The sequence below is a fragment of the Alnus glutinosa genome, chromosome 1 (assembly GCF_958979055.1).
Source record: "Alnus glutinosa chromosome 1, dhAlnGlut1.1, whole genome shotgun sequence".
Classification (NCBI taxonomy): domain Eukaryota; kingdom Viridiplantae; phylum Streptophyta; class Magnoliopsida; order Fagales; family Betulaceae; genus Alnus; species Alnus glutinosa.
In genome coordinates, this window is record NC_084886.1 from 48,519,633 (window position 1) to 48,543,485 (window position 23,853).

The 23,853-nt window shown below is 38.3% G+C and overlaps 2 protein-coding genes and 1 long non-coding RNA gene across 3 annotated transcripts; all 3 read right to left on the reverse strand.

The window, feature by feature from the left end:
- Window positions 1–902: 902 nt before the first annotated feature.
- Window positions 903–8,303, reverse strand: LOC133854962 (uncharacterized). The gene is made up of 3 exons (XR_009896896.1): window positions 7,735–8,303; window positions 6,192–6,263; window positions 903–1,178 (listed from the first exon to the last, which is right to left on the reverse strand). It is a non-coding gene; the product is annotated as an uncharacterized LOC133854962 (long non-coding RNA).
- Window positions 8,304–14,026: 5,723 nt separating this feature from the next.
- Window positions 14,027–15,002, reverse strand: LOC133854978 (FAS1 domain-containing protein SELMODRAFT_448915). Its single transcript, XM_062291266.1, has one exon. It carries the CDS (start codon window positions 14,832–14,834, stop codon window positions 14,088–14,090), a length of 747 nt encoding a protein of 248 aa, XP_062147250.1. The 5' UTR covers window positions 14,835–15,002; the 3' UTR covers window positions 14,027–14,087.
- Window positions 15,003–16,168: 1,166 nt separating this feature from the next.
- Window positions 16,169–22,117, reverse strand: LOC133854970 (cellulose synthase-like protein D3). Its single transcript, XM_062291254.1, has 4 exons — window positions 21,729–22,117; window positions 20,049–20,961; window positions 18,759–19,566; window positions 16,169–18,504 (listed from the first exon to the last, which is right to left on the reverse strand). The coding sequence occupies exons 2-4, from the start codon at window positions 20,927–20,929 to the stop codon at window positions 16,747–16,749; spliced, it is 3,447 nt and encodes a 1,148-aa protein (XP_062147238.1). The 5' UTR covers window positions 20,930–20,961; window positions 21,729–22,117; the 3' UTR covers window positions 16,169–16,746.
- Window positions 22,118–23,853: the final 1,736 nt, after the last annotated feature.

Sequence of the window (23,853 nt, forward strand, 5' to 3'; positions counted from 1 at the left end):
CAATGTCTCCTCAGTTACTGCTATTGTTGGGGCCCTTGCTGAGTTTGAGAAGCTTTCGGAGTTGAAGGCTAATCCTGCTAAAAGCTCTATTTTTTTTTGTTGGCATTCCTGCTAATATTAAACATTCCATTTTGGAGCTGCTTCACATGCCGGAGGGTGCTCTTCTAGTTAGATATCTTGGTGATCCCCTCATCACCAAAAGATTATCTTCCTTTGATTGTGAATGTTTGGTGAATAAGATTACAATAAGAATTGATTCTTGGCTTGTAAAGAATCTTTCCTTTGCTGGCCGCCTTCAACTTTTGTCTTCTGTTCTTCTTAGCATGCAGGTTTTCTGGGCTAAGGTCTTCATTCTGCCCAAGAGGGTTATTTGTTTGATTGAACAAAAGCTCAATCGGTTCCTTTGGAGTGGTAGAGACACTAGGGCTCATGCTAAGGTGGTTTGGAGTAAAAGGTGTGTTCCCAAGAAAGAAGGGGGTCTTGGGATCAAAAGCAATGAAGTTTGGAATTAAGCGTCTATGCTTAATCATATATGGAATTTATTCTCAAAAGTTGGTTCTTTATGGGTAGCTTGGACCGAAGCTAACTGGATGAAGGGTAGGAGTTTTTGGAAGGTTTCTATCCCAACTTCATGTTCTTAGAGTTGGAAGAAAGTCCTCAAGCTCCGAGATATAGCCAAAAGTTTCATCTGGTTTAAGGTTGGGAATGACTCTAAGGTGATTTTGTGGCTGGATCATTGGCACCCTGCATGCTACCTTTTGGATACATTCAGGTATAGGATTGTTCATGATTCTGGCCTATCTCTGCTGTAACGACAACATATGGCACATACCCCATAACATGTACCTGATAATCAGAGTATAACATACATCTATCTATGCAGCGGAAATCATAAATCTGAATAGCGGAAATTACAACTTATACATCTATTACAAATTAATTACAACAAAGATCCATTTAACATCTATCTGTTTGAGTCTTATTAACACTATAACAATAATGGCTTAACAAAGAATAAGTGACACAAACGTCACAAGCCATACCAAACCTATAAAATAGTGGACAACCCATGGTCCGACAATTGCAACTATCGCGGCGAGCTTCAGTCATAATATCTCAAGTACACTGCTACCAACCCATCAACTATACCGAAGTACCTGCAGCCAAAGAAACACCATCTACACGGTTGTGATGGTATCCACATCCGCATAGGTGAAAGAATGAGTTCACCGCCTTAGCATGAAACACACTAAGACCTCAGTGGTATAAGACTAACTGAGTTTTCACAAAGAACCAACCCTTATTTTAATTTTAGTCGTGCGAGCACTATATTAGCCACAATTTACCAATAGCTAATGTAGCAAACACCGACTATTCAGAAATCATTTAAAACATACTATATAGCTGTGAAAACATATAGAAGTTCCAGACATCCCTCCTTGGAAGTTTCTACATATAAACCCGTTTATAATAATACTTTTCAACGGTCGCTCAGACATATGTGCACACGATCACTCCATCACAGATATCACGTATACACATAGGTCTTAAGCAAAGAACATGGCATCTTACTCTTCCGTACTAGGATAACATCCGTCAACAAAACACTCACAACACCATCTCTAATCGTATTTCAGCTTCGTGCCTTGACGTCAGTAGATCATGAGAGCACTAGAGTTAAACTCAATCATGCTAACACGTCTTTCCTGAAGAACAAGAACAATCAACTTTCTTACTCATAGACATGCCCTTACTCGTGTCACGCCTCCGTTTTGGGATATAAGGGGATACGTGATCTTGAGAAAAATAAAATCATCCACGAATTCTATTCATTTTATAATAAAAGAGAATAACACAAATATCACAAGATGTAGATTAATACTCATAATTTCACATATATATATAATAAGTCTTAGTAACATTTCAGCTAATACAAATAGTCAGGGACCACAAAATAAAACATTGTTCATATACAAAAAAAAATCCGGTCTTCGTACTATTTCTTTGAGGGAAACTACTACTATCTCCATGCTGGTCCGGACTAGCAGTGTCATTAACTATACATAAACAAAAAATAAATCCCTGACTAAACGTGATGATCACGGGCTATCAAAACAAACATAAACCCACTGATCGGCATCAATGGGCCAGAACTGTGGATCATCATAGGTAGCGACCCCTATGGGTACGTCCGCTATGAGGATGATGATGTGAAGCGCCATCTGTAAAGAATTGTAAGGGTAAGGGGGTGAGTTCAACAACTCAGTAAGTAACACAACAAAACATAAGATATAATATAAAATTAATTTACACATTTAAAAATTTTCACATAAATAAAAATTCAGTAACAATAAGAAATGTGCATTCATAATCATCATTCATAATGTGTAAGTTTTGTCTACCACTGGACCAATTCCGCATTTTTACCATGAGTGGTGCACGTTGGGCTCGTCCATAGGACCGATCCCGAAGGACCCATGGCTCATCCTGTCGTCACAGGGGAGAGCTGCCGGGTTAGGAAGCTCCCTAGGTGAGAACCCCCCGGCCGATAGCCCCACACTTTTGGTGTGGTTGCCCCGCTACCCATCATCATAATCATTATAAGATCCGGATCATAGCATTATGGTACCGTGTGACAAAACTTTGTGTGGTGCACATAAAACAAGTATTCAATCATAATTTCATCATCATGTTCATATAGTGCGCATGTAGCACATATATGATCATCCTCATTCTCATGGTGCACATATAGCATATAATCACCAGCTTCATTCATTCATGTGATTACAAATAACATATTCATTATTTCATACTTGAGATAATAGAACAAATAATGTTAAAGTGAAAGTCTTTCGAAAATTCCCGACATTTTTCCTTTGAAAAGATTTTATTTAAAAACTTGCCGGGGTTTTTAGGGTTGTGTTTCCTTACCTGGGTGGTCCTGAGTGAGGTTTTGGATACTTCTACCTAGTTAGGATCACAGAAAAAAAAAAAAATAGATTTTAAGGATATATATATATATATATATATATTAAAAATAATTGAATTGGGTGCATATGACACTAAAGATTTAAAATAAAGACATGTTTCTGCAATGTAATTTTAAAATTTCTATAATCACATGGGTCATCACTTATTCAAGTAGTGGTAAATAAAAATTCTAGCAACTACAATATTTCAAAGAAACTCATGTGGTTTTAAAAGGAAATTTCCTAATTTCCATTATTGCCTCTTTGCATGACCTGAATCTTTCCAGGATGTTCCAGTTTTCATAGTGCAATACATCCATGAAAATTGTGCAGATAAATCTAGCTTAGATTGTGGTAACCAAAGGATTAGTTCATGTTCCTAATTTAGACAGCACAGGGATAACAATTCAGTGTTTATATCCCAAGTTAGTAGCCAAATAACAATTCCCTAAAACAAAAATAATGGTTCTGTACCGAATTACTCTAAAGAATTTAAAAGAATGCAATTTGGATATAAGCCTAATTCTATCAGTAATTTATTCACAGGGACTTTCAAGAAGAATTTCAATTAACACAAATACTGAAACTCAGCAAGAAATAATCTCAATTTACACACCAATAAAAATACTTTGTTTAATAACAACTCAATTTTCATATAAAAGAGGTTCAACCTATCTGATATACCAAATAAGAGATTTAGTGTAGAGTCTCAATATTTTAGCAAAAATTCCAGATTACAAATCATATATTAAATTATATAATCCATACTCATATGGCCACAACAAGAAATCAACCCAATAATCACAGCATTCCTTTAGCATTCAGCAACACTATTTCTAAATAGTTTAACCCAATCCAAAGTGTACCTGTTTAGTTAACCAGAAGAAATACAAGAATGCCCAAGATAAATACACCAACTGGCTATCACCAAACAGCCCCCAAAATCACTCCAAACTGACTAGATAATTCATCACATTAAAACATTCCAACAACACAATCAAAACTACAATATCCCAAAACAAAACTCAGAAATTCTCAATCCAATTCGGTTCCTCTACCTGAAAAAAACAACCCAACAATTTCATCTTCAAACCAACCCAACAAATTTCATCTTCAAACCAACCCAGATTTTTTTTTTTTTTTTTTTAATTTTTTTTAATTTTTTTTTTTTTTTTCTATTACCCGAAACCCATTCTGCTCTAAGAACCAAAAAAAATTCCCACAAACAAAACTGAAATCTGAACAAAGAAACCAACAAAACTCATCTTGAAAAACCGAAAATCAGACCCCCCTACAGCCTTGCCGACGCCGAGCCGTGGCTTATCGGCCCATCGCTCCTGCCTGCCCCAACCGGTGGCTCACCCACCGGTTCTCTCTTTCTTCTCCCCCTTTCGATCTCTCCCTCATCTCTTCCTCTCAGTTGAGCTTAAAAAGAAAGGAAATCAAGGAACTAGAAAGGAGAAGCCAAAATTCTCATAACAAGCAACCCAAACTGAAACAAGATCAAAACTCAAAAATTTCTCAAGACCCATTCAACCCATAATCTGGAAATCAAAAACCCAGAAGTTTACACTCACAGGGAGCCAGAAATCGCCGGAAAAACACCCTCCGGTGGCGTCGCCGGCGCGGGGCCGCGATCTGCCGGCCCTGCGGTAACGTCCGCCCAGTCCGGTGGCTAGCCCACCGGCTGGGTCTTCTCCCTTCCCCACATCCCCCCTTCGACCGGTCCCCCCTTTCCCTACTCTGTTTCTCAAATTCTCCCCTCATCCCAACTCTCTCTCAGAAACAAGAAAAGAAAAAGAAGAGAGAAGAAAGAAACAGGGGAAGGAAAAGAAATGCTAAGGGGGGCGTCCAACCAACGAAAAAGAAAGGAAGAAGAAAAAAAAATAAACTTCCAGCAACATAGTACTCAAAAGCCAAATAATCGCAACCCATTATCAAAAAATCAAAGCTTCAACTCAACACAGATCATTTGATTTAAAAGCAAAGAGTTCACAGAACTAAAATACTCTGAATCACCATAATTTAATCATCAAAAGCTTTACGAAAGAAACAAAGAGGAAAAGAATACCTGCTGGGTTAAGTTTTGAAAATGGCCAAGGACTGAATTTTCTGCCGATGCCTTGATGCATGGCGAGGGGAGTGATTAAATAGGAGAAGAGTGGAGCTATCGTGGCTTAAGGGTTGATGCATGGGCTCAACGTGGGTTTCTTTGGACTGAAACATGGCAAGAAGTGGCTGAAGATTTTTGCAATTTGTCACGAGAGAGATGAAAGGTGGAAGACGTCGTGCGAGAAAAAAATAATAATAATAATAATACCTCCTTAATAAAACGACGCCGTTCAAGAGGACTGATGATTTGGATTCTTTTTTTTTAAAAAAAAACATATATATATATATATATATATATATATATATATATATATATATATATATATATATATATATATATATATATATATATTATTCTTTTAGGCACAATAAAATATTGAAAAAAATGTTGGGCGTTATAACTCGCACTTGGGTAATCATGTATCCATGTACTTTCAAGTTCAATGTATGACCTTAACACATGACTATCCGATAGAAATATACATAAGATCTTTTTCATGAAGACTCTTGCATACCAATACGTCTAGTAAAACTACTCATAACATAAAAACCTCTCTCACAAAACAATGCTATATATGCTATGCATGAACTGGGGCTAATAATGCTGCTGATACTGATATGCTGCTGATACTGTTATGCTGCTGATATACTGATACTGCTGGTATGTATGCTCTATACTACATGCTCAATGTTCCGTGCTTGACCAGTATATATTTCACTACTGTGTCACGTTGAAATTATGCAGTTGTTAAATCACGTCCTTTTAAAATTAAACAAATCCAGCATTTTATCCAACACTTTGAAATCATTCAAAACTTAATTTCTTTATAAAATCTACACAGTTTCAACATGACATGTTCTCAAACAATTTGCATAATTTAAATCTCAACCGCAGAACTTAACACTTTAAATCTATTCAATACTTTTCACTCATACACTATCTCTTTAACATCATTGATATAGTTTAAACATAATCGAAACTAAACAAATCATCTCAAAGCATATACATTTCATCATATGGTTGGTTCGGATTCATAAACAATATATATATATTTTTATCAATCCAATACATATAAAAATATATATTTTCTCAGTGAGTGGAATACCCACCTTGGCTGCATTAGACTCCAACTCGAACTCTACATTGGAGAACCCATTGAAGTCTCCAATTATAACTCGATCCTGCAAACATCGGTAACATTAGACTACGTTATTGAACTCTATACTCTATGACACAAAAGCCACTCGCGTACTCACACGTCGCATTACTCGATCTCTAAAACCAATTAAGTTCCTTCAACTACTATTATGTCAATCCTCGCTTGTAGGTTTATATTTTATCACTTATTATCCTTAAGATACTTCTATTATTCTACTTGTTTATTTATTATATTAACAATGCATATCTGATTCATATACATGTATATACATATTTATATATATACAATATAAGTTAAGTTTATGCCTAACTTAACAGTACATTCAACACTTTATTTATATCAGTTTCTAATTATCCAAGTAGTTTTAGATTATAGAACTTTAATCTTATTTAACTAATTAATACAATAACTCTTATTAAACAAGATTACAATCACACTTTACAATATCCATTCTGTTATTAAACAAATCCAATAAAAATCCTCTAAACCGATAATCCATAACAAATTAACACAACTAATTCACTTAGCCTTCAATCCCCCAAATCAGCCCTCAAGATACTCCAAAGTTGAGTTTAACCAACTAAAACCATTTGGCCATTAACCCAAAAATTACCAACAACCTCATACATAAGCCCTATTCGGCTAATACCCAACCATTTCCAAACAATATCAACTGGAACCCGTCCACTAGGAACTCCTCTACAAACCCATCAAAAATCCAACTTCAAGAACACCAATCCATAATCACTTCAAATCAGCCCATCTAAACTACTCCAATTCAACCCATCTCCACTAAAACTCACATGGCTAGCACAAGAACTCAACCAAAAATTCCACCATTCATAGCCCTGCAAAACAGCTCTTCTAAACATCTCTATACACGGCCCACAGCAAGAGATTAACAAAACCCCTTCAAACTTAGGGATTCATACCTACACTTCAACAACATTAGAATTGAGGTTTTAGCCCAATCCTAAATCAACTTAAATTCAATATCAATCTAACCATTAAATTCAATCTTCAACAACAAAATACACTCATCAAAGATAGCCCATATAAACTACTTCAAAGCAGTAGCTATCTAACCCAAAATCATCAAGAATCACATACATATACACCCACATATAGCTTCAATCAACCAGCATCAATCTAAAACACTGCTCAAAACACTACATGGCCAGCACACATCACACATAAAAATTCCATACTCCATCTCAACACACACATCACACACTGGCCGATCAAGAACACCAAAACTCCAAAATCACACACACTCCAATAGCCACTGCCGACACACAACCAGCCCCAATACACAGCCAATACTCAGAGATCCCAACATCATAGTAACACAAAAATCACGGCTCAGCCGATCCAACCACAAACAGGAACTATAAAAATCAAATTAACTGTAAAGCCCCAAAATTATCAAACCCTAACTCCAAAATAATCAAATCAATTCCCAAAATAAATTATCATAGGTTATAAGAAATTACCCAAAGATTTTCATAGCAAATCCACCGAAAAACGCCACTGATTCCGTCGGAAAAGTCGCCGGAAATCACTTTGAAGAACCGGGTCTTATTGGGCCATCGGGTCAATGGGTTTCCTTCGGCTTCACTGAGAATCGCGCCACTGGAGGTCTCTGTTCGTCGATTGTTTCCCCAGTCGCTGGAAATGGATTCTAGCCGACGGAATACCCGCCTTCAAGCCGTTGGGTTCCGCGGGTCACGGGTTCTGGGTTGCGGGTCGCACGGGTTTGAGCTCACGGGTCGCGGGTCTAGGCTTCGGGTCTTCGTGGTTCGGCTCCTAGGTTCCGTCGGAGCTCCTCCATCGCCGGATTCCAGTCTCGGCCGCCGATCATGGAGGATCGGGTCCTCATGGGTTCAACGGGCTGCATCGGGTCCTTTCCGGATCGAGTCGCACCTCACAGATCCTCTCTTCCCCGTCACTCTCTCTCTCGGTTCTCTGCCTCTCTCTCCCGGTCTCTCTCTCACTCTCAATTTCTCTCTGTCTGTGCTCGGGCAAAAGGAAGAACGAAGAAAGAAGAAGAAAAGAGAAGAAAGAAGGAGAGGGATCCGGTGATGCAGGGGAGAAGGGAGAAAATGAGGGAAAAATTACTGAAATGCCCCTCACATTAAATTGAACTACATTTTACCCCTTACCTTAAACCCTTTATTTTTCAATTATATAAATATAATCACTTAAAATCTATTATTAATCTCATTTATCTAATAGACATAATTTATACATCACTAAATTTCATATTTAATTTCTTGGTCTTTACATCTGCATTCCAAGCTTGATGTTATAATTAAAAATGGTGATTAGTTCTGGCCTCACGCTAGATCAAATGCTCTTATAGAGGTGCAAAGCAAGCTTCATACAGTTGAGATAGGTGATACTGATTTGCTTGTGTAGAATTCTCGAAGTGGCCATTACAAGTGTTCGGACACCTGGGAAAGTTGAGAGAGGTGCATCCGAATGTCAGGTGGTGGAAGATTGTTTGGTCTCCCAAGTCTATCCACTGTCATTCCTTCCTTATTTGGCTTGTTTTTCGGGATGCTTTGGTCACAAAACAGCGAATGAATGGTTGGGGTTATACATGAAAGAATTTGTGTCTATTATGTTATGGAGCCCAAGAGAGCCGTGATAACATTTTCTTTAGGTGCAGTTTCAGTTGTTGGATTTGGAATGGAATCATGACTGATTGCTCTTTTCTCCATGTGCCTTTGGATTGGGAAAATATAGAAGACTGGTGTTTGAAGGTGCTGCAAGGAAAAAGCTAAAAGCTAGCTTGAGCCGGTTGTGCCTTGGAGCTACTATGTACAATTTATGGAGGCAGAGAAATGATCTCTTGCACAACAATACTCCGTGCACTAAGGAAGCAATCATGGCTCGTATTAAATGGGAAGCTCGGGCTAGGATCATGGCTAAAGGTCATTTCAAGCACCTCCATAATTCTATGGTTCTTTTTTTCTAGATGGAACCTGCAGAATCTGATTTAGTGTGCTTTGTTTTGGAGTTGGGTGTTGCTGAATTTTTGTTGTTTTGTTTGTTGTTGTTTTTGAGCTCCTGTGCTTGTTCTGCTGCTTAGTAGTGTCTCAGTTTGATGTTGGGTTGGGTTTTAGGGTTTTGCTCCTTAGTCCTTGCGTGGTTGTAGGTGTTTGTTTGGGTTTGGCTTGTTTTGGCCCTAGGGTGGTTGTGTTCTTTCGGGACAGAGTTCCAGATTTTTTTATTTTTTTATTTTTTTTTCTGGAGTGTGTACTGTTTTGGTGTTCTATAAAAGATTTTATTCATCTAATATATATATATCAAAAAACGGGGTAATGCTAGAAGTCTCTGTTGTGTCATTCTTGTGTCCCTCTAATAATGATGTAACTTTTAAAATCATAATTGCGGTTACGATTGATCACTATTGAATTTTTGATAAAATGATAATTTAAAAAACTACCTCATTAATAAAATGACACAAGAAGAACTAATAGAACTACTTCAAAAAAATGCTAAACCACAATGGACAATAACATATAATTTCCCGTGGTGCCCCAATTGTTTTTTTTTTGACATGGTACCCCAATTGTTTTGGAATTCTAACAATAATTTGGTGCCTAATTTGTTAGGTAATCGTAAGACAACCAATATGGGATGGACATATAAGAATAAGGTCTCATATATATATAGTGGACACATGTATATCATACGCACCAAAGAAAGAGGAGAGAGTAGATTTGATTATCGTTGCTATAGCAAAAAGTTGTGGGAGTCTTTGAAGTTTTTGGACATGAATATCAAGGAAGCCTAAAATTAGAAAGAATAGTGAAGACATAAATATCAATGAACACGTGGAAGTGAGAAATAAGAAGCATGATTTGAGGCCATTTACACATTCTCTTCAATTTATCTATTAGGATTTTTTATAATTATTTATCCAAATTTGAATAAATTTCGACAGGTAATTATGAGAAATCACTTATAGAATCCACCTGATTAAATAAAAATTAAGTTGTCTAACCACTTATCTAATCAGGTGAATCCCATAAGTAATCTCTCATAATCACCCATCCAAATTCTCTTAAATTCATCCAAGCAAATAATTGTAAATGATCTTTATCCTAATTTGCCACCTGTTCATTTCCTCAAGGCACAATCTCCTATAATTTTTAATAATTTCATAGCCAATAAGAGGGAAGGATAAATTGTAGGTGTCAAGAGAGGCGGTTTTTGTCCTAGCAAGGCTATCTTGTCCAAGTTAGCTCCCTACTCAGGTGAACTCCTGTTCGGACAAGAGGCCTTTTCTCACAAACCCCTGTTTAAAGAGAATGAGGTATAATAATAACAAAGATTTCCAATTTTAAAGGATTCTGATCCTTAAAAATTAATTTTAAAAAATGAAATTCACCGATCAAATTAACCACATTTATATGTTTCCATGCAACAACGAATTTCTATTTACAACAATTAGTTTTATTCGTACGTTGGCTAATTATTGGTCTCACTTTATTCATGAAATGGATTAAATTGATATCTTCCCATCCTTTCATCTGAATTATATTATTCTTTATCTAACATTCAACCCTAATGAATTTTATAAAGATTTTTTTTTTTTAATTGAATATGGGAACTGGTTATAAGAGAGAATTTTTCTCAATACTTCTGATCTGGAAGGAAGAGAGAGTGAAGGATCCTAAAACCAAAAAAGATGTGAGCTTCCCAACAACAAACATTGTCGCTTACTTGACCCATTTCCTGCCATTCATATGTATTTATGCATTGTTTTATAGAGAATTACGTTGATATATACTTCCATGCACTACAGGGAATGCAAGAGACGTGCTTTTATGAAAGAACTCTACAAATTTTTCACATCTATGATTTCATATACAAACATCTCTCTCTCTCTCTCTCTCTCCTGACAAAAAAAAAAAGAGCAAATTCTGGACGGTTTAAAACCGTCCAGAAATGCAAAAAAACCGTCTGGAATCAATTCCAGATAGTTTTTTCTGGACGGTTTTAAACCATCCAGTATATAGAGTCGCTAAATAAATTTCTAGACGGTTTGGGCAAAACCGTCCGGAATTCCAGACGGTTTGACCCAAACCGTCCGGAATTCCAGACGGTTTGACCCAAACCGTCTAGAAACAGTTTTGGACGGTTTGGCCCAAAACCGTCCAGACTTACTTTTTTTCTTTTCTTTTTTTTTTTTTTTTTTTTTTTTTTTTTTTTTTGTTTCGATTATTTTTTATATTAATTAGTTTTTTGATATTAAAACTAATTAATATGATCTGAAATTCTGAATTAGTTTTTTGATATTGGATCAGTTCATACGCCGGCTGACGACAAAGAAGGAAAGAGGAAGAGAGATCCGGACAGCCACGGAGAAAGAGAGAGAGGAAGAAAGATCCGTCACCCACGCACATCGACCGGCGACAGAGAAAGATAAAGGAAGAGAGAACCGGCCGGAATACCACGTATTCCGGCCGAATCTCTCTCTGTATGTGGCCAAAGAGAGATACCGAGCGTGGGTTTCGGCCGGAAACCCAGACGACTTCACCAGATCCGGCCGGAAACCCAGACAGCCTCGCCAAATCCAGCACTCTCTCCCGTTGTCCCGATCTCGCCGTTCCGTAGAGATCTCGTCGCCCGTGTGAATCAACGAACCCAAAAAGGAAAGACCCCGCCCTTTAGATTGAAGTGTCGAAAAATAGCATTTTGCTTCACCCTCAAGGTTGTCGTTCGGCCGGCTGGGGTTCACATTTGCAATGTGGGGTTCGATCAGAGGGGCTGTAGTGCTGTACGCTTTCTTTGCTTGGGGAATATGCGTCATTTTGACATGCTTCTCAATTCGTGTCATTTTCTTTAGACGCATTTAAGCCGTTCATAGTGTGTCGATCTACAGCTGAAAAGTTAGGTGCCTATCCGTGCCATTTGAAAACTAATGAATTTTCAAACGGTTTGAAACAAACTGTGTTTAAATTTAGAGACGGTTTAAAAAAAACTGTCTGAAAATTTATATCTCTGGACGGTTTTTTTCAAACCGTCCATAATTTTTTTTTTTTTTTTTCAATCCAAGCGATTTTTGTCACTATTTTTTTTTTAATATCAATAATTCCAGACAATTTTAAAAAAACCGTCTGGAAATGTAAATTCCCAGATGGTTACTTTCAAATCGTCTGTAAATTTATGGACGATTTACTCAAACCGTCCATATTTATTTATTTAGAGACGGTTGTATAAAACCGTCTATAAAATTTTAATTTTAGACGGTTTCTAGAAAAAAACCGTCTATAATTGTCCTTTTTTTTGTAGTGTCTATATTGTTGGGAAATATTCCCACTAATTAGTAAATGGGCCTAGAAGCCCAACTCGGCTCGTTTATTAATCACAGTTCCAAAGAAGACCATTAATTGGGCCCGTCAACCGAGCCCATCGCTGGGCCCATGGGCTAGGACGTGTAATCCATTGCATGACCCGCCATGAGAAGACTAAGAATCCGAGATATCCAGAACGCGTCTCAAACACGTTACAACCCACGTCCCGGTCAATCATACCTCGGAACGTGGACACACATGATTTGTATACAAGAAGACATGCCCATCCAACACGTGGAAGTCACGTCCCAGAAGACACGAAGACCCACGTTTCGGACCGCGTGATTGTCCATGTTTCGAAAGTGGAGATCCATGATCAGAGAGCCGGTTCCTACCATTTTCGAGGAAAACCGACTCTCCCTTCACTATACATACATACCTACATTTAAGTATTTATCTAACTGAAATTATTGTTATTGAGACATTTATACAAATTATTCAAAAAATTGACTAGAACATCGGAGTGGAACCAACCGACACTCCTAGCAAGCATTTTTACTGAGCTTACTATTTTGCAGGAAAGGACAGCATCAATTCTCCCGATGCTCGTGTAACAGAACCGGAAATAATCTTAACACACACTCTTGTGATATTGTAGCAGGTGGAAGAAAACCTTCCTCATGGATTTTTTTTTTTTTTTTTTTTTTAAAGTAATTCCTGATAGAATTGAAATCACGATTATTGTGTTGTATGTCTAACAAAACAAGAGAGATGACTTAATGGGTTAGATGGAATGACTTCAGCTTAATATCAGCCATGTTCTCAGGATGAATCATCTCAAGGGAATTAATATTTTATTAATTTTCTTAGTGAATATCTTATGGAATGTATCTCAAAATTTAATTGGTAATGGACGAATTATGCATGCCCTATATTGCTGAGTATGCTAATTAAGAGCTCTAAACAACTTATTATAAGAAAAAGAAAAGATATACTAAGAATATATAACCTTTTTTTTTTTAATTAATTATGTTGTCTATATAAGTTGTAATGTGGTAATATAGGACAAAGTTTCCTTGAAACTGAGTTTTAAAAAAATGAAATTGGTAAAGATTACATCTTTATCTAAATAGCTTATCTAGTCTAAATAGAAGTAGTAGTTTGAATAAGAGTCTTATCTCTTCTAGTGAGAAAATATGAGTAATAGTAGTTGTCTTCATTTAAAGTTCTATTTGAATAACAATAGGTTATCTAGTTGAATATACGGGATAACTCTATCTACAATAGAGTCACACTCTTATATGGAATGATTTCAAATCGCGATTTGACTTAAGAATTTATGATATATTTACCCTTCAAAGAATGAAGTCGGTTGAATATACCCGTGTGAGTGAAAAAGAATTAACTCTGTACATCTCATGATATATGTTATATTATCATCTCATTAAAAAAAAAAAAAAAAAAAATCTTCAAGGAATTTCCAATACCCCTGATTCAATTAGCACCTGCAAAGATTTTCAAATTATATAGTAACTAGACTAGATAGACCCCACGATTAACACCATCAAAGAGGTCACTAACAATTGAAGTGTTCCTCCATAGGACAACCATGGAGAAGGCCCTGGTTTTTGTGGACTGGAACTTGGTTGCGTGGGTGATGGGGCAGCTGCTATAGCAGTTAGTGATGGTGAAGATGGCGCTGGAGATGTAGCCCCTGCAACAGGAGGACTTGAGCTGTTGGAGCAAGAAGATGAGGGAGAAGTTGTGTTGTTCTCCGGCATCGAAGTCGGTAGCAAAACCCCATCAATGCCATGGCAGCGGATGGAAGACCCGGCTGTACAAATATTTGGGCTAATGATTTTGACATTGTTGAGAGAGAAGTTTCTCCTGCCATTGTTGGAGATTCTGAGCATGCAGTCCGGCAGCGAGCTGGGTATGATGGAGCCTGTTGGGAGACGCTCCAAATCGTCGAAAAGCAGAGGCGAAGGGATGGAATGGCGGAGCAAGAAGGCGGAAACAGAGCCTGGTGCCATGACGTTCCTCGAGAGCATCCTGTCGTTGGGCATCAAGAAAGTGACGTTGGCTTGGATTGTTGAGTCGAGAGAGGCCATGTTGATGAGCGTGACGAAGGTGAAGTAGTTGGCTCTTTGCATCTCTTCAGTGGCGCCAAGAAGGCCCTGGTTTTGGTACTCTGAAGGAGTGTTGTTGATGGTGATGGAGGAGGCTGATGAGACGAGTGCGAGTGATCCTAGAAGAATTGACAATCTCACGAAGGCTGCTGCCATGGTGATCGTTTTCTGGTTGATGATGGCTGATGAACTCTCTGTCTCTCTGGTTCAAGTGGTGGTCTTATTATGAAGGGGGTGTGACTGACATTGGCATGGGGGGACTAGATATTCCTTCAGAAAAAAAGAAAAAGAAAAAAACATTCATCCAGAAATAAAGAAAGGAGGTTAGCTCCCTTCAAAAAAAGAAAAAAAGAAAAAAAAGAAAGGAGGTTAGCTTGGGCATGCAACTGTGCTTCCTTAACAACTGAGTTTCACATCTTCTGCATGTATACTAGTATTTTAGGGGCAGAGTCTATATATTAGGGTTTCTTGTTGATGTTACTAACTAGATTTTGCATGATATAGCCATATAGGGCTCCAAGATTTCGGGTTTGTTTTGCAACGTTTTTTAGAGGGTCCTTTTTGGTTTTTAGTTGTGATATGACATTAAGGCGAGCGTTTTGTATTTTGAATTGTTCGTTAATGCTTTTTTTTAACCTATCCTAAAAAGCATTGACAAACGAGCCCAAATCCTTTCCGATACTCGATGTCTAAAGATGAATGGAAGGGTGGGATCAGTGTGATCTTTCAGTAAGTTTACATTCAACCTTGCTGCACAAAGTTTTACTACCAATCTTTCAGTAAGATTACATCCGCCAAATATTTTTGGCGGATGGTATTTTCCTAATTTCTTGCTTCAAGGTGAAGAGTATTCTTTCAGAGATTGAATAAACTGGCACGTGTCTAAAATGCATGTGATTGTCATATGTATTTTTAATTCTCATGTGAATTTTTAATAGAGCTCACATGCATTTAATCATTTTGAACACATCAGTTTAATAAATTGAATCGGAAGAAAAACTTCATCTATTGTGAGGTGGCTCATCCAATGTAGAAATCCGAATAACTCTGGAATAATTTTTTGGGTTAAATACCCTATTGATACTTGAGTTTTAGGCTTTCTTAAATTTAGTATCTGAGTTTTCATTTGTTTCATAGGTGGTACCTGAGTTAGGAGTAAAAACCCGTTTGGTACCTCTGTTACATTTTCTGTCCAAATATTAATGGTCAAAAGAGCCACCCCTCTTCTTCTTCTTCTTCTATTTTTTTTTTTCAATTTTTTTTTTTAAATTGTATTATTTTTATATAATTTTTTAAAGATTTTTTTTTATTTTTTTTTATTTTTTATTTTATATAGTGACACGTGTCAACTTTAGCGGTTGACACATAGCAGACCGTTAATATTTGGACAGAAAATGTAACAGATCTATCAAACGGGTTTTTATCCCTAACTCAGGTACCACCTATGAACAAATGAAAACTCAAGTACTAAATTTAAAAAAGCTTAAAACTCAAGTACCAATAGGGTATTTAACCCTAATTTTTTTTAACCGGAGATTATAAACTGCAATGAAGCTGATTTCCCAAGCCATACACAATTTTCAGACAGATGTTCTGTCCAGTCAAGAACTTCAGGATCAGCTGACAACAAAAATTCCACCACCAAGCAGCAGAACAATTTGCTTCAAAAAAAGTGTACTTTGAATTATACAACATACAGTTTTCCTTTACGATGATAAGAGAACAAACTGAAAGTCGAAATATCTGAAAGTAGATGGCCTGGGTGTAAAACTACAGACGAACGAATCTATGCGCATCCTAATCCTCCATGTAAAAAATGAAACATTCAAATTAACAGTTCATGTAAGAGGTCGTACAACAATCACCAAAATGCTGGGAAAACCACAGTTTCCCATTCTCTTGGTCCCATCCATTTTTACTCAGATTGCTGAAAGTTCCAAACATTCAAATGGGCACAAGAAACAGAACATACCTAGTCCATCCACCAGCATGTTTAACTTTTGGAGAGAATAATTGAATAAAGGAATATCGCCAAATATATTCGTCTTGACAGGGAAAAAAAGACCTATCAGGGGAACTGGAATGAACCACCAATTTGGGTCGAACCAGAAGGGGGACTGATTGCCACCCAAAGGAGGGATATCGTGATTGCAATGAGTCCTGACCATACAAAAACAATAGTAGGTGTCCTCCCTCTTCGTCCCATCAGCCCTTTCGCAAAAGGGTAGAGATGAGCCAAGACCCAGAAACTGAAGAAAACGCCACCTAGTAATTTGCTCCACTCTGGTATAGTACTGTATATCGTTCGGCTAAACCCAACAGCAATTGCGATTAAGTTGACCATCATGATTGTGATTGGTGGTATCATCAGGGATGTCCATTTGACAACGTACAGATCTGCAAACTCATCATTCTCATCATCACCTCCTGATTTTGATGTCAAAGTGAAAGAAATTTCTATACCAGCAAGGACTTTCAGAAGTCCCTGAATCACAGCAGCAAGGTGAGCGCTAGTCCCTCCAATCAACCAAAACTGCTCGTTCCTCCACCATTCTTCTAGCTCAATCCCAGACCATTTAATCTCAAGGATAGCAAGCATACACAGGGTCAAAGTGATGGTCAGGAGGTAGGCAAGGAAAGTGACATTGAGGGTCTGGACAATGAACTGGCCAGAGAAGAGCGAAAGTGCAGGGAGGAAGCAGTAGACAATCAGGAAGATGGACGTAAAAGGGTAGATGCCAACATTAAGGTATGCTATCCTCTGCAGAAGCTTCATTCTTGGACTAGCCAGGAGGGCATTGTTGCGGGAGAAGAAAATCTCAACTGAACCAGTAGCCCACCTGAGGACCTGATGGAGCCTATCAGTAAGATTGATCGGAGCCGTTCCACGGAAGGCATCACGTTTGGTCACACAATAAACTGATTTCCACCCTCTATTATGCATCCTGTACCCTGTGACCACATCTTCAGTAACTGACCCATAAATCCACCCAACACGCTGTCCCCACTCTGTCTTGTCTTCATACCAGCAGGAGATCACACTGATTGCCTCTGCAACAGTTGATGCATCGAGAAGATCACGAGGAATAGTGAGAGCACCAGGTGGGCGTCCATTCTTCACAGCTGGGTGATCTGCAAGAGGACGACCTTGGAACTCTGCCACAGGAATTGAATCGATGAGGAAAGTTGAGTTCCCAAACTTTTTAGGCAGCAAAGAGAGGTTCATCTCTTCATCATCAGAATCACCCATTCTTAGGGCCCGATTCTCTTCTGGCGTGTTTGCAACTGAGGAATGCCTTTTGCGACTGCCAAAGCAGCAACTGCAGCAGCCTGGGTGGTGTTCTTTAGATCTCGGTGGGTCAAAGCCATAAAGAGCAATCCTTCGAAACAGGCATCCAGTTCCAACATAGACTGGGCCCATAATCCCATCAAGGGCTCGCATATTGACATCAAAGAAAACAGTGTTGTGATTGGCATATCGATCAGACGGATCAATACCCTCAAACCTCTGGGGAAACTGCACGTAGCAAAGTCGGTCACCTCCTCGATCCATCATGAAGCACATGCCTTCCCTCATTGCTTGGGAGTTGTAGATATAGTGATCGCAGTCAAGGTTGAGAATGAAGGGGCCATTGGACATTATGGCCGAGGCTCTAACCAGGGCATTCATGGCCCCAGCTTTCTTGTTGTGATCATAGCCTGGACGCTTCTCACGCGACACATAAACAAGTAGAGGGAGACGAATGTCAACATCAGTGAGGTCAATGAGCCTAGTGTCATCAGTACTTCCATGTAGTGGTTCATCACTGGGAGGTTTCAACATCACCTGCATCATTTTAACGGGAAAAAGAAATCAGCCCATCTAGTCCACGTTTTCCCCCCCTTTTCCTCCTGCTCTTTTATAGTTTTCATTCAGCAGTAATCTAGTCAACAATTACGGAAGGAAGAAAAAAAGAACCCTAGAGAAGTCATGTAAACCAAGTTACAGAGTTATAGTTGGTGGAATAGTAATTTGCTCAGTCAATCTGATAATCTTATGGTTGAACTATTTAATATTAACTAATGGGATCATAGAAATACCTGTATTATACCAGCATGGTCGCCTTTCGAGTGCTCAGGTGCAGCATTCAACCAAGTCCCTGGCCAATGCGTTCCATCAGCCATCCACGTCGCTTTTGGGATCTTCACACTCTCCACTGGTTCATCGTCCCTGTTCTGTCGCTGAAGCTTCATGGCCTTGATTTCTTCTCGAGCATGATAGGCATCTGATCGGCGGCGAATAGAGTCAGGCAGGCCATTGATGCGGACCTTGAACTCATCATACTCACGCTTTACTCGTCTACGATCCTTGACAAAATCTGACTTCACTTTGTTCTTGTAAGGATCTCTCTTCAAACTAAAGTAAGATTCTGGATTCCTGGGCTCAATATCATGTTTACGACAGAACGGGACCCATGTATTAGCAAAGCTTGCAGCTTCAGCCATGGCCTCAAAGGTTAAAAGTGCACCTCCATCATCAGAAACATAGCAAGCAAGCTTTTCAACTGGGTAATCAGCAGCAAGAATAGACAAGATAGTGTTTGCAGTGACAAGAGGTGGCTCTTTATCTGGGTCTGCAGTAGAGACAAAGATATCTACTCCCGGGAGATCAGATTTTCCAGTGGGGTTGTTGGGGCTTGGTGTTTCAAATTTTTCCTTCAAGACATTAAGATCTGTAGCACGATTGATTGGGCAGAGCTTGGGAAGCTGGTCAAGAAGCCAAGAAAAAGCAAACCAAATCTCACAGACAATGGACATTCCCCATAGCCACATTGCATCATTATTTGGGTGGTTAACCCTCCATGCCAAAAATAGTGCAAGGGCAACCATACGAACAAAGATTAGAAGCCTGTTAAAACACATGCAAAAGAAAGCAAAAGAAATTATTGGCATGAGGATGAAGGAAGGAAATGACAAAAGGGATTAAGGAACTGATAAGATAAATCTACACAAAAAAAAAATGATAAATGCATCATGGATAGATGTCTTCTTCAATGGCCCTCAGAATAAGGCCCAGAGCTAAAACGTAAATATTGAACATTATATGTCGCAAGAACTAGGCTATAGGCTCAAGCATAAAAAGGTGATAAAGCACTTTATGGATAGATCCAAATTAAAATTGGAATTCAACAGTTGATGGTAGTGTGTGCATGCATGTCCTTGTATAGTTTATCATCAACATGCACTCTTTATACACAATTGGATGAAATGAAAATATAGTAGGAAGGCAATTGAAAATCTCATCCTTTTAATAGAAGGGATGCCATCATAACATAGAAGATCTAAAGGAGAACAACAACAGGTTAAACAATCAAGAAACAGAGACTATACCTATATGGGCTGATAATGGCAGCAGGTATCTTCAATTTCCGTGTAAGCGGCCTCCATGGTTTGTTCATCAACTCTGTTGGCTCAACAGTTTCATCATCTTTCCCATTTCCAAAACCCCCATCCTTTGGCCATATGGCATTCCCATATCCATAAGTCCCCCTTGTTTCAAACAGCCACCGATTGTGATCGAAGTCACCAACCCCAGTTTGGCTCCTCATCAGAGCCGACTTTGTTGACTTCATCAACGACAACCTCCTTTCCATTTTTGACATCCCATTTGGCGGAGGAAGAGGAAGTGGCCGCCCATTACTATCCACAGCTCCTTCATCCAAATCTGTATTCTTATAAGGCTCCTTGCATCCCGGGCAAATCCCGCCCCCTGTTTTCACAGCATCTATATAGCAGTCACGACATATTTTGAAGTCACACTCACAAGGGAGAATGTCCAACCCACGCTCATCACTCATCACCTTTGCATCACATCCATTAACCGCACATGAAGACCCTTTTGCGCCAGCCATCTGGGGATGGCTCGCTTCAGACTCAATCACCTTGTCCATGAGATGAGCTCGCGTAACGCTATTGAACCCACCCGTAAAGAGTGAATTCGACACATATTGCTCTTCAACCTTCTGCGAAATTGATGGATCCATAGGCTGGTTGTCAGGGGTTGGCGGTATGTGTACTGTATAGTTCATGAATTCACCACTCCCCAGCTCACTATCAAGATCATCCCTCGAATAGCTGATGTAACGGCCCGAAGAAGTTCTCCGGCCAAATGTCACGCCCGGAGGCAATGGAGGCTTGTTAAGTGATTCTGAAGGTGCATCGGAGGTTGAAGACAGATTTGACCGGCTCGCCTTGAAGGACTTGGACGCCATATTCAAACACTACCAGCAACAATCCCAAGATCCTGTAATTTCACAATGCAACAAATTCAACTCTGTATCAGCGTAGTTCAAATCACCACCATAAACAGAACAGATCTTAAAGATGCCATAACTTCAACCAAAGTTTAGAGCTAGATTTTATTTGTCCACAAACTAATAGGTATATTAGGCTCAGTTTAAGAGAAAAATGTCTGTTGATCTACACTTTCCAAGCAACCAACCAGAACATAAACTTTCGACAGGGTTCAAACTAAGTCAAAATCTCTAGAAAAAATCCGAGAAATGCTAAACCCAATTTACACCCGAAAATACAAAATTACAACAAATGCGTCGGTTCGCAGTTCACATGTGCTTTTTTGTTTACTAAAATCCCCAATCACAAGGATCCAATAAAAACATGGTTCCTTATTTTTGCACAATATACTCAGCAACCAAACAGAGCATAAGATAGATCAGTGCTCCAAAAACCTCAAACAGCTCAACCCAAGAAAAAAAATTAAAAATAAATAATTACAAAACAAAAACAAAGAAGTCTAACCCCTCTGTTTGGATGCCGAGGAAACAAAAGGGAACTTGAACAAAACACACTCGACTTCCCGTCTTCCTTAACCCTCAGAAATCTAAGATCCACCACAAGTCCCTTCCCAATCCTCCTCTTCTCTCGCACATTTATCCGACCACCCAAACAGAGCACGACACACTTTCCCACTACCACAAATACTTTCCCATTAAGCTAGAAAGCAAGATCGGACCATTTTCTGAGACAAAACAGAAAAGAAAGAGAGCATACCTCGGCTTTATAAAAATGGCGGAAGACCCACCTCAGATCTCTGTCCGAGAGTCCAGCCTTATCAAAACGTTGTTTATGAAGACGAAGCGACAACTATGTTTGAAGCAATCTCGTACAAGTAGAATTAGTAGTAGACGAACTGTTCAAACAAATCTGCTGCGACTTGCTCTACAACCCATCATAAGACCTGGTATTTGCCAGACAAACACACAGAGAGAGACAGAGAGAGAGACAGAGAGACAGAGAGTGGCGTTTGATTGTGTGTGTGTGTGTGTTTATGGGACTCAGTCGTGGGCAAAACTTCGAGCACTAATAGGCCATGATTGAAGGCGTTTGGCCTGTAGTATAGATTATTTTAATGCTGATTGTTTATTATATTTTCTGGGAGTAGAAAGCGAAGGTTCTGAGGGGCAGAGAGGTTTGAACATTTGTGGGCAGTGGAGGTGTTCAAAGTTCAAACAAGAAAATGACGAATGACGAGTATTTGTGGGTCGCCGGTTGCCCACTGGACCGGCCCTACAAGCGTGTTTCTTCTGTGGGAAACCTCAAACCCGGCCGTCTCTTCCGATTATATATTAAGCTTAATTTAATTACTTAGCGTGGGGTTTTGGACAGGATACGAGTGAATATAGGCTTCTCTTTTTCACCGAAAAGTGGCATACAATTAAGCTAATCAATTAATTATAAAAGGCTGCTTATTTTTCGGTGAGGGGATATTCTATTCTTTATTTCTTTTCAGATAATTCAAGTTAAAAGAGTGTAATAGTCACTTGGAGAAATTTTTATTTTTATTTTTTTAACTTTTTAAAAAATAAAAATTCAAACTCTTGTCAACAAATGAGACTAAAAAATATTTAAGGATAGGGTTTTCTTCCGAACTGAACTTGCGAGAAACACGTGCTTTTTTTAATAACATTAATAAAGTTCGAGAAAGTTCTATTAAAAAAGTACGTGCTTTTCACATTTTTATTAAAAAAAAAAAAAAAAACATAAGAGAAACACATGTTAGATCATATACAGAGACGGAGCGAGGGGGGGCTGCCCCCCCCCCCCCCAATTTCCTTAAAAAAAAAATTTCATAGGTTAAAAAAAAAAATCTCAAAAAAAAAATATATATAAGCTAAAAAACTAAAAATTTAGCTTATTGGCCCCTACCAATAATTTTTTTTTGCCACTGGCTCCTGCCCATAAAAACTTCTGGCTTCGTCCCTGATCATATATGACAAATTTATAGACCGGATTAAAAGAAAATTTTTCAAAACAACACAATTTAAAAGAAAACTATATCCAACATTTTAAGGAAAATGCTAGAGAAATTATCAATTTCATTACAATTCTTCGTGACATCTTACGTGGCGAAAACCATATAAGTTTGTAAAAAGTATGTTATAAAGTTTGTAGTTTTTGTAGCAATGCTCTTAATTAAAATAGTAAGAGTAATTCTATTACCATTGAATTAGCCATTATTAAAAAAAAAAAAATTGGCTCATAGGTAGCATTACTCTAATTAAAATGGGATAATTGTGGCGTTAGAACATCTACTATGATACAATGTAAAATTACTAATTATTTAAAAAAATTAATTACTTAATGAATATTTTAACATATAATGGACCTTAAATTTCGGGAACAATTAATATCATGGTTAATATGTTTTGGGAATTAAAATAATTAATTGTTGGGCATCAGAAGTAAGGTGGAATGGTACATGCACACTATTAAAAGTGAAATATTTTATCTATAAAAATAAAAAATTGAAAAAAAAGAAAAGGTGAAATATTTTAGTTGGGGATTGCGTAAAGCGTGTAGAGTTGAGCTGTGTCGAGGCGTGTTGACGTGTAAATTTGCTAGTTGTGATTGTGCTGTACTTGCCCTAATCCTACCACATGCTCCATGACTCCATCGCATTCGCATTCGCATTCCCACATGGGTATTTCCGAACTTTCATAGTTTCCACCAAATCATTTTCATTAATGTCGTACCTAATATGCTTAAAAACAATTAATTAATTACCGAAAGTTTAACTCATGTACTCGGGTGTCCCCCGTGTTGCTTCTGAATTACACAACTGCCACTCACTCCCCACGTGGCGTCTTTCCATTCCTTGTAATATATATGTATAGAA

Excerpts from the sequence above, each read along its gene's own strand:
- LOC133854978 (XM_062291266.1), bottom strand. The coding sequence starts at position 14,834 with ATGGCAGCAGCCTTCGTGAGATTGTCAATTCTTCTAGGATCACTCGCA.
- LOC133854970 (XM_062291254.1), bottom strand. The coding sequence starts at position 20,929 with ATGGCGTCCAAGTCCTTCAAGGCGAGCCGGTCAAATCTGTCTTCAACC. Across the intron at positions 19,567-20,048 it reads GCCATTATCAGCCCATATAG|GCTTCTAATCTTTGTTCGTA; the intron begins GTATAGTCTCTG and ends GTGTTTTAACAG. Across the intron at positions 18,505-18,758 it reads ACCATGCTGGTATAATACAG|GTGATGTTGAAACCTCCCAG; the intron begins GTATTTCTATGA and ends AAAATGATGCAG.